General features: G+C 40.2%; 1 protein-coding gene across 3 annotated transcripts in view; it reads right to left on the bottom strand.

Moving 5' to 3' along the window:
• The window catches only part of REPS2 (RALBP1 associated Eps domain containing 2), a 96,282-nt gene that overhangs the window by 55,926 nt on the left and 19,771 nt on the right, over positions 1-20,585 (bottom strand). For all 3 annotated transcript variants that reach the window (XM_036385133.1, XM_036385129.1, XM_054513996.1), the window contains exons 2-4: positions 6,488-6,611; positions 4,100-4,248; positions 2,477-2,600 (exon numbers count right to left, since the gene is read on the bottom strand). In XM_036385133.1, the coding sequence (XP_036241026.1) occupies positions 2,477-2,600; positions 4,100-4,248; positions 6,488-6,611 (397 nt within the window). The remainder of the gene's footprint in view (positions 1-2,476; positions 2,601-4,099; positions 4,249-6,487; positions 6,612-20,585) is intronic.

Genomic DNA, 20,585 nt, shown 5'->3' on the forward strand with positions numbered 1-20,585 from the left:
TTAAATATACATTTATACAGCCTGCCCATACATTTATACATTTTATATACTTATAGCCACATTTAGCACCAGAACTATTTTAAGTAAGAAGAAATAATTCATTTGGTCTATAAAAAATACGCTTTGACAATGCTATCAAATAGCAAACCATTACTTCTCAATATAGTCTTCCTCTCCCTTCCCGAATTTCTGTTGAAATCAAAATACACGACTCACCACTTTGTGCTATTTGGAGAAAAGTTAGTGAAGAAAAGTAACAATTTCTTCTTCTTTTGCTAAAATAAGTCACTTAAGCTCCACTGCAGCAAATATAGTAAGCAGTGACACAACAACATATTTAGGAACAATGTTTTAAAAATAGGGCAAACATGCAAACAAAAAGGCAAGTCACTTACAAACCCTTACACAGCTGAGAACTGCTGCCAGCCTATTTCAAATTTACCATTACAAAGTCTGCATCAGATAATCAGAACCTTAAAGACTTGTGAGGAAAAAGGAGTCTAAGAGATCTTAAAACTTTTGATCTCAGGAAGAGCTTAAAATTATGCCAGTAACCCCCTTGTTTTCCTAAGGGGTCTTATTGTTATCTATTTTTATTCCTGTACAAGTCACTGCTAATTTCAAATTAAAAAAAAAAAAGGAAGGAAGGTGAAAGGTGGGAAACATTTAGATGCCCTCAGAGGGGAGATTTAAGCATGAAGCCTCATGTCTACATGCTTGCTAGCATGAAAAACTTTCAGAACTATAAAATGTACCCAGTCATGGCTGCAGTGCAAAGGGCTGTCCCTGAAGACACCCTGTCCAGTTTCAGGGTCAGATGTGCAGCCCAGCCCAGCCCAGCCAGCCCAGGGCAGGGGCACAAGCACCTCCTCCACATGCACTACACACAGCTGCCCTTTGGAGTGTTCTTAAGAAAACTGGAAGAGTTTTAATCTTAAAGGCCAGGAAGAACCAGCAGGTCTTGCATTAGGCCTGGCATTTGGTACAGCATGGGTCAAAATGTTAACTGCTCACTGCCATTGAAAACACATTTGGATGAAGTATCCCCAGTGGGATTAAAATAGGACTGATTCCTTTTCTGGAAAATAGGAAAAATTGCTTTCTGAAAAATAGTCATTGTTCTGCACCACTAAGATTTTATTACCTTAGAAATTCAAACAGTTAAATAATTAATTTTGGAAGATGTTGACAGCTGGACTGGATGCTGCTATCCCTGGTCACTTTGTGTAGCTGCTGAGTCCATGAGAAATTTCACAGAAGTTAAATTTGCAACCAAATTCAGAAGGAAAAAAAAAAAAAACAAACCAACACCCAAAATATTCCCTCACAGCACTGACAGATCTGGGACAGAGTGCCAGAAAAGAGCAGAGCACCCAACAGGCACACGGTCAGCCAGTCCTGACAGACACTCCCTGCCCAGCTCTCCACAGCACGGGCTCTCTGCCACTCTTCTTCACTGGGGCAGAACATGCATTGTACCAGAGAGCAACTGCACTAGTGTGCTTCTTTCAGAATTAATCCCACCTCTGAACAAGCTGCAGTTTACCTACACAGCAGGGGAATGCCTGTGACTCAGTGCTGGTACAATTTTCAGGTGGAGGCCACTTTGTAGCGTCAAACACATTCTTATCACAGCTGTACTGAGTTTCAACATGTTGAATAGCTCTTTTGTCACTCATTTGTAAATAAGGACAAAAGGTGAAGGACTAGCATGCTTCAATCTTCACTCACTGCAAACACACTAATGTAAAGCAGGAGAGATGATGGTATACACCAATGCCTCCTATTGCCATTAACTTGGTCACCACATGTTGCAATTACAAGAGCACAGGTGCTTTACTATAAGAGGAACCTGTAAAGCCATAGTTAAACTGGCTTCTGCCCCAATAGCCTCTTATTAAAGTCTGAATGTTTTCCTACTTACTCTAATGGCAGTAAAATGAGGGACAGAAAAATAACCTATGCAGTGTCTAGTTTTTGTCTGAATTGCTGAAGTTACACTGTTGGACTGCCTCTACACTCTCATCCTATTATTATTTCTGTTACAAAACCAGAGATGATAGTATCCATTCCTGCAAAGGATGGTTCACTTCCAATCTGAAAATTAATATCCATCTACTGAAATCAGGAGCAGGCTTTTCTTGCCCTCTAATGAAACCAAAACCATCATGCACTCTGACAATCCTTGCAGGCTCTCTGCCACTGGGGTATATTGCAGAGCTTTGTCAGAGATTAGGTATTAGCATTTGTGAACAGTCAGACATAAATCTAATTTAATAGAAAGTGAATAGGAAGACAGGATTGAACAGTCAAAATATATTGATCAAATGATTTTTCAAAACATGAGTCTAATTGAATTTTAAAATCATTAGGCTGATTGTCACTAGCATTTAGAATTTGGATACTTCTGATAAGGGGAAAAAATAAAAAGGAAAAAAGTATTTGAATACAATGTGCATTGCCATTTTTATCCTACCTCCATGCTGCTGTTCCAGCCCACTTCTTGCTTTACCATATCCATAACTTAGGGGTATTCTCTGGTAGGTAGATGGAGAAGCAGGAGGTGAGCAAATTGGAGACATTGGAGGGGACTTGGGTTCCTATTTCAAAAACACACCAACACAAAACACAATCCTGAGACAAAAATTGTAAGAAACAACCAAGTAATGCTGCAAAGTGGTCCAAGTGTATACAAAATGATGGACAAAGAAGAAAAAAAAAAACACTGCAGGCCCTTTATTTCCAAGAAAAGGCTTAAAACAGACAAGACAGGATTTGGTACTGAGCCTTCAAGGGATAAAGCATGGCAGTGCTGTAACAAAGCTTTACAATGGTCAGCTCAATGTGTTTTACTTCCAAAGATGCCTGAAGTAGTATATGTAGAAGGCTCAATGTGAGTGGATAGTTTTGAATTTACATAGTGGGAGCGCATTCTTTGTGAGAGATCATTTTTCATAATAAAAAAAATTTACAAAAAATTAAAATACATCTCTGGATCAGTATTTTAAACACTGTGGATCTGTAAGTATCACTGGGTAACTATCCTAAAGCTTCCTCTTTCCTTTGATTTACTGAGATTGCTTGAGAAAAGGATGTAAGCCTGGAAGGTTTTACTGACAAAAGAGGAAAATATAATGCAACACAGATAATCCAGATGGAGCCAGGGGTTTGAGGGCAGTGTTCTGCTTGGGTGTCAGTACACAGAGGAGAGGCATAGATGCTCTTCTTCCTGATCCTGTTATTCCACCTGGGTATCTTGTCATCAGCTCCCTCCTGCTGGCTGACCTCGGGCTGGGAACGCCGTTACTGGCGCCAGCGCAGCCCGTGATAAACGTGGGCACATGTTTGGGAAGATAAAAGTGCTTCCACCAGGCACTTACAACATGACCTGATACAGTACTAGAGGAGAAGGTGTCAAGCCTGGGGAAAATTATGCAAATCAGTTTTTATGAAAATTATGCAGCGCTGTGAAGCTTCTTGTATCTGAACAACTGCTCTCTACTCTCCTAAATATAGGTAACAGGAATGTCCCTTGGATGCTTCATTAAACTGGCATGTTTCACTCAGGAAAAAAGAAAAGCAGATGTCTTCTGGACTATTTCTTGAGGAGATAAAAATGAAAGAAAACTTGGGGGCCTTACCCCACCCAAAAATAGTGGCTCATGATTGAATACCTTGTCTCCAACTGAGTATTTCTAGAGTGACTGAGGACCATTACTCCACTACCATACTGCCATGGGAAATCACTAACTTTCCTGTTCTCTTTCATAGAGAGATTTCTATTTGCTGCTTTTTCCACTTCCTCTCTGAGAAACAGTGCTGGATTAAGTAGGAGGAAAACACTGAAAGAACTTACACAGAATATTACAGGGCTGACAGCTTTATACAAGCTCATACAGAGAATTTTCTTCAGGGAAGCAACTGGGATGCATCAAAACCAGAAGACAGGCACGATGGGGATTATTTGCACATCAGGAGTTCATCTCCTGTCTAGTGTTGGAAAATTGAGTAAGCCCCTGTGAGTGTAATCATTTACAGAACTGGACCTAAAAGGAGAATGCATAATGACATGTTGGCCTGAAGGAGACAAGGCTGTTACCTGTTTGTCCCCTTCATCTGTTCTTTTGTAGGAATTTTTTTCCAAAGTTGCATGTGGAACCTGAAATTTAACTCCATGGAATTCTGCTGGAGTCCCATAACGTACTTCAGTGTCATTTTTCAGCGCCATAAATCGTGGTAGAGGCAATTCTGTATTAAAAGAGAGAAAAATTCAATTGAGACTACAGAACAAAAGAAGCACTTTAAGCAGTATCATCTTGTAAGACCAATGAAAAGTTTATCTATAAAAGACTGCTAGTTATATTTTGTAACATTTTTAAGTGTGGGACTCCTTTGATTATTTTGTGTCTTAAAAAAAATATGAATGTTACACAAAGCTACATTCACTAGCTTAATATATAATCTCTCCATGCAAAGAGAAAGAAATAAGCCTTGTGCATGTTATTAAAGCAAGCAGCAAACTCATTTCCTGCCTTCAAAACCTTGCCTGTAATGAAAATAATAGTTTCCCACAGAAACTGTGGGACAGATAAATTAATCAGTCAGGATCACAGTATCCTCAATGCTGCCATCATAAAAGGAACAGATCAAAAATGGTAGGGTTCAGAGATCACACCAAGGCCTAGAGAGACAGCTGTGTTAAAAAGTCCCATGCTGCATCTGCTGTGCTGAGCAAGAGACTGACACTTTGTCACTCTTTAAGACAATTCCCAATTATTTTGCAGAAACACCATTTATTTTTGTGCACAGTCACCCTAAAAGATCAATAAAATTAAAATTAACAGAATGCTCAATACCAAGCAAAGCCATTTGTCCATCACCTCTGTAATCTTTTAGACCTACAGTTACAACCATGAGAAAAATAAATTAATTGAAATTTGATACATGTTACTCACTTCTAAAGGTGCTCATATATATTTTCTAGAGAAAATTTAATTAGCACTGGAATAAGTTTTATTGAAATTTTACTGAAACAGTAAGTAAGCAGGATATCAATACAAGGACTGCAAGTACCTGTTTTCACTCAAAGTTGTGGATTATTTACATATGCTGGACTGGTAAAACATACAGAGTAAATCTCAGCCCAGGTTTTTAATTTAGTTTTTTGGGAGTTTTTTTTTTGTTTGGTTGTTGTTTTTTTTTTTTTTCTTTTTAATTAACATCTTTAAAAAGGACAGCAATGCAAGAGAGAGTGCACAAGGTGTTTGTAAGGAAAACTGACAGGCAAATCCAGGCCACTCCTCTTCACCCTTGGTTCAAACTCCTGTTCCAGCAAGGCACTGAACTGTGCCAGCTGCACCTGACCCCCTGCACCTGGCCAGGAGCTCTGCACCACGGGAGCTCAGCTCACACAGGTCATCATCATCAGTGCTTGCCATTCTGGCCTCCCCTCCCTGGGATGGGGCAGACCTGGGAACTCCCTCCCTGTGCCCTGCAACGTACATGAATTTGACATTTCATTGCCCTTATCAGGGAGAGCAGAGCAGAGCAGAGCCGGGAGCAGTGACCTGACTGCAGAGTTGTGGGTAGGTGCTGCCTTTCCAGCCCTCTCTCTCATCTTGCAGCTGGCTGCATTGCTCCTCCAGGGGGATGGTGCAAGCACAGCCTCAGGGCATGGCTTGACCGCCCACCCAGGATATGGGAGCTAAGGGTTCCAGCCTGTTCCAGCTCCAGCAAAAAGCCCTGTGTTTTGAAGCCCAAGCCCTGTGTTTTGAAGCCCAAGCCCTGCTGAGGCAGAGTGCACATCACTGAAGCAAGAACACTAAGTTCCAAGTTGCTATCAAGGTTTCATAGCTGAAAGGGACCTGCTTTCTCTCTTTATTGCTTGAGTTAGATAAGATTTTTTCAAGAAGCTTTCTTCTTCACCAAAAATGGTACACTTAATATGACTGTCAACTCACTGGGAAAAATAAAGTTTTAAAATACATCTAATATACATTTTCATACCTATTCACAGTAAGCACTATGATTTTATCTTCACTACCCATTTATTTTGGCAGGATTATTTGCAAAAGCAGACAAATGTTAGAATCTGCCCTGCACAGAGGGACTCCCTGACCTGCCCACATCCCCCACAATGTGCCTCCACCAAAGCAGCTATCAGCTCTCACTTTGGACAGCTGTCAAGATTAGAGGCTGAAGGTGAGAGAGAAATGCATCTCCCACACTGATCATCTGTCATTCCTGCTGCTCCTTTGCAATGCCTTTTCCAGAGGGAGATGTCATCTCAGATCTCCCATATCTGTAATTCCCTGCAATTTTCCACCACTCACCTGGAGGATGTAACATTACCTTCCACTCTTTCTCTGCTTCTTAAAATTGTTCAGAGAAACATAAGAAGAAAGAGTTTACCACCATGGAGAGCTGACAAGCATTAAAGAAAGGGAGAAACAAGTGCATAGCACTGCAAGCAAAATTTGCTACTTACCATTCTTAATGCTCTCAATCCGTACTGGGAACCCTGACTGTGCTGCTGCAATTAACTTCAAAGCAATATAAAATTGAGCAGGACCAAAATAACCCACACGCTTGGCTCCACAAACTTCTGTAATCTGAGAGAGAAGACACACATTGTCAGTTAAATGAATTTCACTCTTCCAGATGTCAACATCTCCACATAAACAAAGAAAAAACTTTAAAAACACAAAATGCTTGTTGTATTTGAAGTTTTCTACTACATGTATTTGTTTCAACTCAGAACATTAGTACACTAGAGACAGGTTGGTAGTTGTTACACTTTTCAGAAGCACTGCTGGTTAACACTTCTATCCTACAACAAGTTATAGATTTTCATACTATGTAAGATTTTAACAGCAGGAGAAATTAGAAGTTCTTAAGCATCCTGTCCAGTAAAACATTTCCACCATGAAAATTATACTTACTATTAGCCCTAACAACAACAATTCAGATAATCACCATAACTGGAACATAAACACAACAAAAGATCCCAGCACACCACTTCTGCAAACGATTTTTTGTGTGAAAAATTAAGATGGTCTTAGCACTGAAGTTTAAATTCTATGTATACTTCATTACTTGCTTCACTCTGCCACTTTCATGAAGCAGAGCACCATGTTCACACACTCAGACAATGCCAAAACAAACAGCAGGTATCAGCAGGTTTTAAGCATAGGTGCCAATTCTCCCATGCCTGGAGCTCCCAGATGTTCACAAACCAATCTCAGACAAGCACTGGGGTTAGAATAAAACTCCATTTGCCCCAGACATAATAGGAAATTTCAAATTGTTTTCATGAAAATACACCTAGATTAGCAATGTCTACTGGCTGGCGAGGTGCAGCCTCTGTGACAGTCCTCCAGGGGCAACTGTTGCTTCTGGAAAGTCATGTCTATGGATTGGCTCCCAAGCTACAAGAGCATGACAGAAAGTATTAAGTTGCATATAAGCAAACAGGACAAATGAAAAGTCTATTTTTTCTGATTTATTTTTTTATGTATATATACACATACATAGATAGTGCAAAAATGACAAGCCAAAAAATTAATGAAAAAATCAAATCTTTTGGAATGGTAATTCTTACTAATCAAAGACTACTGTTTTCAAACAAATCCCTTCTTCTCTGGATTTGAGAGTTTCTCTCAAAACTGCTTTGACCAAATGAGCTCCAGCTACTTGCTCTTCCTACAAGTTTCAGATTTGGTCACAAGACACATCAAATAGGTTTTTTTCCTCCTACTGCTTGATGGAAAAGGGAGAATGACAAATGCTTCTGGTTAATTTAAACTGTCCTTATACAGACACTCATTCTCTTTCCTCTACTTTTTTCTCTACTACTGTGTCCTTTTTTATTCTGCCCTTCCCTCTATCACTAGCCTTGCTTCTTTTATTTTCCACTGGGAAAGCAAAGCACTTGGGATGTGCCTGAGATGGATGGCTGGGCACACCCTTGGTGCTCTTTCTGAACTCCAAAGCAGGGTTCTTCCCTTGGTCCTGGATGCTCCCAATTCACTCAGTCTCACTGCCCACACCACCAACTCCTGCACAATCCTTCCCCAGCCAGCAGCCCTGGTGCAGTGATGTGGAGCACAGATGACTGGACTGGACTGTGGAGCAGGAATGTGCACAGCAGCTCACTTCAGACTGCTCCTCATGGGCAAAACCTCCAGGCGTGCCAGGATCTGGCAGCTCTGGGGACAATGCTGCTGTGGCAGGTATATGAGAAGCCGCCAGCTTATCCAACAGCCTGGGGAGAAGCACATGGAGAAGGGGCACAACCAACCTGAAATTCAATCTGGGTTCACAGCTCTGGTCTGTTATGGGAAATGTTTGTATAAAACATGCCAGGGCTGAACAGGGCAGTTGGAAAAAGCTGGGCACCCACCACAGCCAGGCCCTCCCATGGAGGCTGTGGGTGCTCAGCTCAGCGTGACCCAGGGGCAGTGCCTGGCATGGCTCCTGCTGGGGGGCAGAAATGGCACACAAAGTCCCTGGCTGTGCCTATAGGGTATACCCCATAGGGACTTTTCTCCTCCTGGCCTCTTTTCCTGCCATGGCTGCACTTCCTGCCCTGCCTATGCTTGCTGACATGGAACAACAGTGTCACCATGATGTGTCTCCTCTCACTGGCTGCTGGAAAAAGGCAATACTGAGCAGCTGGGACTTTCACAGAGATGCTACTACCTTCCTGAGTTCATTTTCCATAAATTTTCTGTACTTTGAAAAATTAAGGTTGCTGAACGCTGCAAATGCTCTACTTGCTTCTCATATGAAAACATGAATATTTTATTCTGAACAAGCAGACTACAAATTTTTATCAAGGTCATCTCACCCCTCAAAAATACACTGATGTTTATCATGTACACACTTATAGCCAACGAACCAGAAATTGCCTCTCTGTAATTTTGCTTTTTGATAACAACAGAAATAAATTTCATAGACACAAGCTTCTGTTATTTGTGCAACCAGACTCTGAATTTTTTTTAATGGTCCAGAGCAGAAGATGGAAGCTGACAGAGTAGTCAAATTTATTACACAATTAATTGTGGGTATTTATACAGATTAGTTGCAGGTACAGGCATTTACTCACATCAGGTTCCTTGTCCAGTTAAAGGGGAGAGTCTTGGCTTCCTTCCAGCCAGCATTTCACACTATCTGCATCAGAACCCTGCTTAGAGGTGCCAACAGAGCAGCCCCTCTCTCCAGCAACCACAGAAGTTGGTAGCAGATTAGCCTTTATCCAAAAGTAAATCCTCAGAACATGCTGCCTGCTCAAATTTCCACAGCAGCTTAAATTGAACACTGCATTATTTTTTTGTTTCCTGGTTTTACCTTTCACAGGGTCAGTGCACATAGCTTTTGATGGGCAGATTATACTTATATGCAATTCTGAAATTAAGCTTGTTTGTGTGATATACTATTAGGAGCCTCCCAAGGTCCATCCAAGTTAAAGGCACTGCATATTAATGTGATATGGTAATTTTTCATTTAAATCCTTGAATCTGTTGTCAGTTTGGGCTGCATGCTTTTTAGCAAGCCAACAAGAAGAGAACTGGTATTTTCTGCTTGTGCATTGCTAAACAGACACGTGTATAAATCAAAACAACTTGGATGCCTTGATACTTCAAAGGATTTTAATGCAAAACTATTGACTGTCCATTTATATTACATTTTTTCCTTTAATTCTCCAGCAGAAAACTCTAATCCTCCAGGGATAGCAAAATATTGAAGAGAAGTGTAATGAAGAATGTATTGGAAATAATTTTTCATGGTGGTGGGTTACAAATGTTACTTGCCAAATCTAACCTCAGGACAACAAACAGAGTTAGTCCAAAATCACACAGAATCACAGAATGGCTGGGGTTGGAAGTGACCTCTGGAGATCTGTGAGTCCAATCTCCTTGCTCAGAAGATCAGGATCCTCTTGATTGAGCTGATTGTACAGGATTGAACACAGGAAGGTTCCAAAAATGCCCAGAGAAGGAGAATGTGCCATTCTCACAGTAAAGAAATTTTCCTCATATTCAGAAGGAACTTCCTGTGTTTTACTTTGTGCCTGTTGCCCCTTGTCCTGTTGCTAGGCACCAGCAAGAAGCCCAACTCCATCCTCTTGACACCTTCCTTCAGATACTTACAGAACATTGATAAAATCCCCTCTCCATCTTCCTCAGGCTAAACAAGTCCTGGCCCCTCAGTCCCCTCCTTAGAGATGCTCCAGTCCCCTGGTCATCTTTGGAGCAGTGATGCTTGAACTTTAACCACTTGGATCCATCCATACTCTCTGGACCCCTAACCTATGGGATTCCTCCAAGCAGATCCTTGGAGAGGCCAAACTTAGCTCTCCTGAAATCCAGGGCTGGGATCCTACTTTTTGCCCTGTATCCTCAAAACAGGTTCTTGAACTTCATCATGTCATGGTCACTGCAGCCAAGGCTGCCCCAACCTTCACATCCCGAACCAGTCCTTCTTTCTTCATTAGCACAAGGTGTAGCACCACACCTCTCCATGCTGGTTCCTCCACTACCTGTATCAAAAACTGATCACCAGTGCTCTGCAGGACCCTCCTGAACTATGTGCCCAGCTGTGTTGTCTTTCCAGAAGATACCAAAGTTGAAGAAGGTGGTGAAGGCTTATGATCATGAGGGTACTTCAAGCTGTCTGTAGAAGGCTTCATCGACTCCTTCTCCTGACAAGGTGGCCTGCAGCAATATTCCAGTCACGGAAAATTGCCCTGTTCAATGGTTTGTGAGGCAAGAACACTGCTGAGTAAACAATGGGTATTCAGCAGGTAGCCTTAGCACACTTGTTCTGTAGAGGAATCACACCACATTCTCTACCAAGCACCATAAGAAGGGGAGAAAGAGCAAGATCTATAAGCCTGCACACGTTCTGACAGGTAAGAAGTTTTTCTAGGGTTGCAAAAATAAATAATTTTTAGTAGTATTAAAAAACAAATCTCCAATTCATAAACATTAAAATTTGAAATGAGCTATGAGCTCTTCAGAAGTGTTGCTGTTTGAAACCACTGTGCTCCATGCAAACTTCTAATAGAAAAGCTCTACATCTTCAGGTACTGGAACACAGAGCAGATTTTTGTATTTTTTATCCACTCACTGCTCTGCTCTATTAGCTGACAGCAAGTGTTATTTTTATAATTGCTCCTTGAAGACATCCCACATGAAGCAGCTTTTCCCAGCCCAATCTGACATTTTTCCAGCTCTCCCCAGCTCTCTCCAAACAAGTTTCCACTGCAGTCTCCAAGAGCACTGACCTCACAAACACACTGGGCAGGTCTAATTTAGATTGCAAGAACTAAACTTCAGAAACTGAATATGAGCCAAGAGCTGAAGTTTGTTTTTAGTAAGTAGAAAAAGGAGTATAATCAGAAATAATTATACCCTAATCCTATGGACAGGCTGAAATGGTCATTCTGGAGCCTCAAGGCAAAGGTGGACCTGGCACTTTTGCTTTTTCATTTAGCTGCCCTGGCACCCTCTGTATCAAGCTGGCACACAATTTTTGTCTGTTCTCTGTCACCCTGCTGATACCTGCCACATAGATGGTCACTGCTTGTCATTTGTGAGCACATCCAGCCTCACAAAGGCTCTCACAAGTCTGTGTGGGCTGTGGGATCCTGTGGGAGCACATGTGAGCTAAATGAGTCACCTCACCCGGAGAGAAAAAGAAGGTGACCATCACTGGCTCCTATGTTAAAGGAAATTTTCTCGCTACAATTTCCATCTCAGTGCAATCCCAGAATGCACATCTCCTTTTACTTGTCCTTGCTCAATCTATAATGAGGCAGAAATATTTTCCAGTTTATCAAGTGCCTCTGAATTTTAGGGAGGTGTTGAAAAGCTTTTGCCATGACCCAATGCACACTTCACCCAGCCCTCTCTGAGGACAACCAACTGTGATGCTACAGCTCAGACCTGAACTACAGAGTGACCTCAGGCTCCCTTCTGGGTCAGCCAGCTGCTTATAATAGTTTCAAAGACAAATATTTGCAGCAGTGGCTTATCAACAGCTTATCTCAAAATTGTGTCACACATCTGACCCACTTTACCCTTTCTTTTTTTTTTTTTCTTTAATTTGTGTTTACAGACTCTTTGATCTGCTTATTACAGACAAGTTTTGCTACATTCTTAAACAGGTATTTCTCTCTCAATAGATCATTGTTCAGACATTTGTAATACCACTTGGAGCTCAGGGCTACATATCTATTTCTTCAATATTTAAAGCAAAGTAAGAAACAACGCATCAAGGATTACTGACTGGGAAGGCATTAGGAATATGCTGGGGCATTACATTCCCAGATGTACATAGGAAGAGGCTCTACCATGGATTGCTTCTTTACCTTTGCTCCAAAGTATCAGTGGTATTTCTGTAACTATTTATTTTATTCTGTCATTTCGTCTTTTAAAAACATATGTTTTATCTGAGACTTTTTTAAACATCACCTGAAATGCTTACTAAAAATCAAGCTATTTTAAACAAGCAGGGTTCCAATGTTTAAAACAAAATTTAAAACAGCTTAGTTTATGGCACAGAAGACAACACATACATAGTATATTTTTAAAGAGCTAACTATAATACATTCTCATGGTTTAAGCTCTGCATGATCATCACTTTACATTTAAGAACACCATAATTTTAAATTGCAAGGCAAGCAACAGATAAAGTGCAAAAGCTTCACAACTTCACATAGCAAATACAGTGCTAAAAGCAGCAGAGAGCAACCTCCTGAGTTAGGCAAAAACCTGCAGACAGCACCATCGGGGTTTCCCTAAACTCCCTCCTCCTGGTATGACCCAGAACCCTCCACATCTGCCTGCACTAGTGCTCCATCACACCTTTGCATATCTGGGGGGAAAGCACTTCACTCTGGGAACAGGGAAACACTTTTCCATCAGCTCCAAGCTGAACATTTTACGCCAACACTGAGAACCACAAGGGTCACAATTCAGCGCCCGTTGTATGCGACACCGCTGACAGAACTGAACAAACACAAAACCAGGTTCAAACAACTCCAAGTCTGACAATGAAGCTTAGCAGAACCATTTTATGTACTGGAAAATGTTGATTCCTTAGCAGAGGTTAAAAATAACCCCAACCTGTAACACAACTGGTTTCAGTCTTTAAAGAGCCTGTGGGCAGGAGCAGGGCTGGAGCAGGGCAGTGACATTTGCTCACTGCAAGGCTCTGTCCAGTCCTCTCTCTTGGGTAACAGTGAGCTCTGGATGCCTAAGGAAACCCAAACATGTGAATCATGCAGTACTTCTCTTCAAGTGGGAAGACTGGTAATGCCAGCATACCACAAGTCACAAAATATTGATCTGAATTATACAGCTATGAGGACATGTAAGTCAGCACTGATAAGCAAAAGACGTCAATTATTAAGGAGTGTTGACAAGAAAAAGTCTGCCAGAGAATAAAGGCTGCTGATGCATGCTAATACTTATAGTCTCTGAAATATACCTGAAAGAAATGCCATCTCCCATGCTCAACCTTTGCTCTTTAATACACAAAGGCTACTCAACCATCTACCTGCATGTAATGTGGAAAAGCTGGACACTTTCATCTCATGTCAGTCTCACAGGGGAGTTTAAGAAGCCCCATTCCTGAAAAATATCTGACAATCATCACACCAAGTAAATTATTTTTGTGATAACAGTGCCTACAGCCTTAGGTGAGAGGTTGTTACACACATTTGCTGATACTTCATTCTGTCTTTGATAGGAAAACCTAGCACCACCTTCACCAAACACATACCTTTAGGAGTATGTTAAAAGCCTACAGAGGTGGAAGAGGTGAAGCAAATTATTTTCAAAACCTCCTTGCCTTTTTTTTCTCACTATTTTGAAAATGAATGCTACAAGAACAGCATCCATGCATCTAAAGTTGTTCTGTGTTTCATATTCCCTGTCTGTATCAAATTTGTATTAACAAGCTCGATAAATACAGCATATGTCAATAAACATGTGTAGGAGTACAAGTAAAATTTTAGTAATGCTTGGAACATAAAAATAAATTCTGAGAACAGGTTACTCCAGCTTAAAGAACTTGGCACAAAGATGCCAACAATCAGTACAGATTTTTTTTGTTTAAATCCATTAATTCACTGAACTGCTTCACATTCTTTGTAGATAATCACTTTGCATCTAGATATGGCAACACAGATACTTAGCAGGTCACTCTCTGAAATGCTGCATGCAGAATCCTGCCAAAAATCACTGTTAAAATCTGAAAACCCACAGAAATTTGCAAAGTAAACCGAATTGAGTTATAGATGCTTTATCTGCTTTTCAAATCTCGACTGTGGAAGCAAGGGAGTAAGAGCAAGTAAAATGGCAAGCACGGAGCTGTCACACTGCCTCATCCAAACAAGTAAATTGCAGAAAATTTCCACAAGGGTTATCCAAATTTCTTCTGAGGCAAGTCCCTGCCAAGAGCATTTGATTCTCTTGGACATGAGTTTCATAAAGATCATCCTACAGATGGTTAACACTATATATTTTATACATTGCAAATATGGTAAAGGCACTAGTCATCCCAGGATTTCTGTTCATTTTCCTGCTCACCTCCTCTCTTTCAAGAGCATATCTAGGGACATAACACAGAGAAGGTCCAGGACATGACAGAATAGAACCTACACTCTCCAATTCTTGTGCACTCAGCAGAGACATTATCCTGAACTCCCCTTACCCACAAGCAACTGACATTGCAAGAGCTTGAGGGAGGCAGGATGTAACTATCCACACTGAAATTTGGCCAGGGCTGGAACCAGGCCAACCAAAACATCCATCTGTTCCTAAAACTTTCACTTTCTGAAGGTTGAACGAAAATAGTATCTAAATCTTAGTGAGAGTGAATGGGGAGCTGCTTTTTAGCTCAAGTGGAAATGCCATGTTTTGCACAGGAGCTGCACCCATATCCTTTGGGAATGGAACTACAGGATGATCATGGGAAAATTAAAGAACAACACTACTTTTGCCACACAAAATCCTTGTGGTTTGGGCATTTTAGACTACTTCAGCAACAAAGTTGCTTATTATTTCAAGTAATACTTTACACAAGCAGCATATCTGTTAGTATTTTCATCTTCAGGGTACATTTTCACTGACTTAAAAATACAGCACTCATTTATAAGCTTGAGTTCACTACTAGTCCAATATATTTCAAATGCATTTTTTAAAAAATCTATTCAAACTGCTGTGTGTCTATACATATGCAAAATTGAAATTACACATAACTTGAAACTCAGCCTAAAAAATCAAACCTTTGAAGGAAAGGTTTCTGCAATCTGTCCAAGCCTTTTTTTACAAAAGGAAAAATTGTCTCTTCATTGCTGCAGTTCAGATATGGATTAAAACACCTACCATGAGGGATTTTTTAAAAAAACCCTGAAAACACTCACATTTTATAATGGAACTTGAAACCATTTAAAATGCTGGACTCTTCAAGTATGCGCAAAAACACATAAATGAATCTTTTAGTTTGTCATTCATAAAGAGAATCCTTATCCTACCTTTGTTAAATTTCAGTCTCTTAACAGCGTACCACACACTGAGAAATAACAGATTTTCTGAAGAAAAAAATAAATCTTCATTGGTTGGGTTGATGCCTTATTTCTTGTTGGAGTACAAATTCAGCTGGGGTATTACTCATACAAAACAAATGTGCATTACAGAAAATTCCATAAGGTGTTGCTAGACAGGATTTAATTTACCCTTTGAAAAAGCAAACATCAACTCTTTGTTGCAACTTACTCTTCAATAAATGAGTAACATATGAAGTTCTGCAATACAACTCCATTTTGTTCTCATGTTAAAACATCATCATAAAAGTTTGAGTATAAGTAACAGTCTGTGAAATCACTGCCCCACCACCCATAAAGAAGCTTGCCAAACTCACCTAAGGTGCAAAGAGTATCTTGAAAAAGGCTGGAAAAGCTTAGCATTAAGGAGATAACATCTCCTGTGGACACACCATAATGTGTTAGGAACAATCAAAACATCTTCTCAAATTCAGAGACCCTTTTAGCACCTAAGGAAAAACAATGGAGACTACTGCTAGATAAATGCTGAAGTCAATAGTGAGGAAAAATGGGCAGAAAGGCTTGTAATCTTTTTTGTAAAAGTAAAAAAATTAACTGTTATCAGAATTTCTTTCAACAGTTCTACTGTTAAACTCAAGCCAAGGCTACCCAAAATATGTGCCTTCACAGTCAAATTTTTCTTTTCCTAATCTGTCCAAGTAACTGTATTGCTCTAAGTGAACCCCAGAAAACAAAGTTGTTTTAAGTCACCACCAAGAGGTCTAGAGGACTGCCTACAGAGGGTACTGCAGCGTGCTCCTGCTGCCTCTACAACAGCTGCCTTATTATTTCCACATTTCTTTGTAACTACAAGGAAATACTTCAGGAGTTTCACTCTCAGATGCTATGCCAGGATAACTTTACAAGCTGTTCCATTTGTAGGCGTTCTCACAGCTGAAAGCATACCAAGAGTGACCGACAGCAAATCTCATGACAATTGCCCTTATCTTCTCATATCCAGGCAAAAACATTTCTCTACTTATCTTGGAAGGTGAGCAGCCTTTTCTTCTTAGCAATCATTTTCTTACTTGTTGATGGGACACAACTCCTCCAGCCACCACTGCAGTCTTGATGAACCCAGTCACAAACTAGATCTAAATAAATTCTTCATCTCTGATCATATTTAAACAAGGCACCTCACTCAATTCCCCTCTGCACAGGGACAAAACACCTGGATGTTGAGCCACGTGGGCCATGGTTTAATTGTGCAGGACAAACTGTTGTGTGGGTTGTAGATGTTTGTAGATGACAAAAGGTCAAACATAGAGGACATCTGATGTTGTTTAGAAAGATTACAGAAAAATAGCCAGTGTTTAGCTTTTTTACATTTTAGTGACAACTTACATCATTGCAGTACAAGACCTGTGAAGAAATTCAAAATCTTTTGAAGTTTCAGGATAAACATTATTTTTCTGCTGTTTGAGTTCAAATACACAGAATATTACCCAAATAATGAGGTACTTTGAGAAACTAAAAAGCCATGGGCAGAGGTCACTGGCAGAGGCAGTAATCAAACTCCCTTTCAGCAGTCATCATCACTTAACTCACTTTGCCAAGCTCTTTTGGCCTCAAGCAGCAGTAGCACCACTGACTACAAGTGCATTGATCTGTTCTTCAGGTTTCCTTCCTCAAACCCTTACAAAATCCTAGTCCAAAGCTCAAGAGACTTCACTTCTCATTCCCACACTGCCAGCACTGTGTGCCTTCCAGAATGCCCCAGCAGCTCAGGGCACCACAGGCAGCCAGGCTGCACCCAAAAGTGCCCAGCTGCAGACCTTCCACTTCCATGAGCTCATATCCCTGAGTGAGGGCCTTCAGAGGAGTCTGGAAAACCCCTCCCTTGGGAGATGTGCTGACAAAGGCTTAGAGCAGGCTCATTTTGCTCTAAAAAATTGGCAATTGAGTCAGGTTTCCCATGACTTTTGGGACAAACGCTTTAAAATGCAGGAGGAGTAAACCAGCTTCCATAATTACTGAAAGAAATAAAAGCAGAGGTAATGACCCTAAACTGAGCTGAGACTCAGACTGGGTATGCATCTTGGAAATATTCTCAGACCCCCCAAAATATAGTGACCCAAACCCAACCAGTGACACACAGCAGAGCTGGCCAAAAAAAATACAGCAGTGAAGTTATCAGCTCCAGGTTTCTGGACTGAACTTTTGAAAGCCTGGCAGATGGATCAAAGCTGGATGGCCTCTCCCACGCAAGACTCTTCAACAGCAAGATTTTTCTGCAAGACAAAACTCTAGCTGATCCCTCTGGATCTATTTGTTTTCAGTGGGCCTTGGTTCCAATAAAGAAATGGAATAAAGCTTTTCTTATACATTTTTCTCTAACATGATTTATAACACCAGATTTTTTCACTCCAGCCAGTGCAATACAGATGAGTGTTTAAACATTCAGTTCAGCAACACCTTTATACCTGTTTTCATTACATTTCCTCCCTACTCTTTAATTGCTTAAAACAACTCTAAGACCCAAACAACACGATAGGCAAAAATAAATAATACACCACTTAAGAACACTGTCTTGCAAAATCTTCCACAGCACTACAGAAAGAGATAATTGTCCAAAATTAAACTTTAGCAACATGGTTTTAAAGATTCAGAAACTATTTTAAAAAACTACTCTTTTTTTAACCAATGTGGTTACAAAAATTAAATTAAATTAAAATTGAATTTGTGGTTACTAAAATTAAATCTGTACATTAGAAAAGGAGACCAAAAGTCTTACAGAGTGTTTTAAATTATGCCTTTTCCAAAACCCCAGAGGGAGCAAGTGATGAAGCTTGTTTTCCAAGTCTTCATGGCAGAGTGAAGATTTCTGCAGTTTAAAATTAATTGACATGTTATTAGCAGCATTGCACTCAATTGAAATGGGCATAATACACTGACAAAGAGGTAAGTCAGGAGTGAAATTCTGTAAAAGGATTTTCTAACCACCAGGTCAGTGGCAATTTGTGTGGAACAGCTCAGGCTGGTTCACTCTGGAAAGGCAAAAGTCACTTAATGGTGCAGCCTATTTCTCAGCTATCAGAGATGCTGCATGATCCATCACATGCTGCAGCCATTCCTGCTCAACTTCTCTCTCCTGTTCTATAAAGATAATGATAGCCTAACATGCACTTGCAAAAGACTGTCAAATATTGCTTTGGACTTCTAAGGCATCAATAATTCTCCACACAGGGTATCTGTGCACCAAACCAAGGAACGCAGTCTTGGACAGCTGAGGGGAGCAACCCAATGGCAGAGGTTTGTGATAGGTGTGCAAATCCCTGTTTCATTTCTCCATTCTTGGCACAACTTTCAACAAAAATTTATGGCTCAAAATAGCAAATTAATAAGGGAAAAATTAAAACATTGTGCAAAGAAAAGACTGCTGATTTATTCGATTCTGAAGAGATGGATAAAATGGAGAGAGATCTGTGACCAATGTTGCATGCTGATTTCAGCTCTCCAAAGGCACTAATGATCACTGCAGGAAATGTACTACTATCTGCAAAGCAAGAAACAAAGGTCCAGTCAAATCTCAGTGATTTAATGAGGATATGAGTACACCTCTTTGTGATCCAGGTCTCATTTGACACAGAATTCAAAACACTCTGTGAATTCTGTATCAAATTAAATCTGAATCACAAAGAGCTGTACTGAAATCTATTTGTGATTGACACAAAGTACATCAGCTAGCACTTTAACCCTGCAAGAAATCCTTCTACAATCAAATGGGACAATTCACAAATGGAGCATAACCCAAAAACAGGACAATAAGTCTGCATTTGCCATCAGAAGACAGTTCTGTGCTTGTCTTCTGTTGTGCTGTATATTCAGTATTTACAATCTGCTCTAAATAACTATTCTATTAAGCAATTATTTTGCATTGGCCCATCATTCAAGAAAAAGAAGCTCAGCAGAGATGCACTGGGAAAGAGCAACTGTGCACCAGTTCCACTCATGGCTGTTGCTGGAACACCTTCCCCAGCTCTCAGCACAGTTGTGTGTGAAAGAGGAGCTCAAGGTATTTGAAATGCAAAACTATTCAGTTTCTCATTTCTTTGGTCTTAATACAACAATTAACATTATGCTTATTTTAATGCACCTCCATTATTGAGGAGAAAACACAGCAGGCAAAGCATTTAAGAATATTAGCTGTAAGGCTTTTATGACTTTCATAGGACTTTCTGGCATTAATCTAGAAAAACAAAAGTACATCTGTACACATTACTACATATCCGAATAAAAAGTTATTTGCAAAAGCTTGCCACATGCAGCTTTTCTAAATATCTGTTCATTTTTAGCATTACTTTGCTTCAGTATTGAAAATTAAGCCTATGCACCAGGACAGTGAATGAACTAGTTAGCAATCATTTTTCCTTTCAATTGCTTTATTTTCTTTCTTGTTCTTTAATACTGGGAAGTTTTATATTTAGGCAGAAGTTTCCAGGCAAATTATTGCTTAAAGTAAATGAAAACTAAATACCAGAACCCAAGCCTGTGTTGCACAATTCTTAAAGGCAGCAGCCTATCTTCCTTCTCCCAGCCCTCTGCCCTATACTTTGCACAATTCCTGCACTAAATGCAAGAGGAGTCTTGCAGCACAAATAGTTTATCATGCAATTAAACCCCACAACATATTCACAAAAGGAGCCAAAGTACAGCAGCTCAAAAGAAAAAAAAACAAACTGCAGACATTTTTAATGAAATTATATTTTTCTAAGCGCGTAGTCTTTGAATAACTGAGCTAGAAATTCTTTTCTTCTAAATTTCTCTCTTAAATTCACATTAAAGCAACCCCATGGAAATTCACTAGGAAAGCTGAAGGGTTGAAAACCTCTGCATTTCTTAACTGCTACGTTAGTTTGAAGCCCAACTGAGAACAAGCAGAAGTACTTAATAAATATATACTCTTTCTCCTGTTTTCCTTGACTAAACCATTTAAACTCCTCAGAGTGCAGGAACCGCTTAAGCTTCTAAT

The sequence above is a fragment of the Molothrus ater genome, chromosome 2 (assembly GCF_012460135.2).
Source record: "Molothrus ater isolate BHLD 08-10-18 breed brown headed cowbird chromosome 2, BPBGC_Mater_1.1, whole genome shotgun sequence".
NCBI lineage: Eukaryota > Metazoa > Chordata > Aves > Passeriformes > Icteridae > Molothrus > Molothrus ater.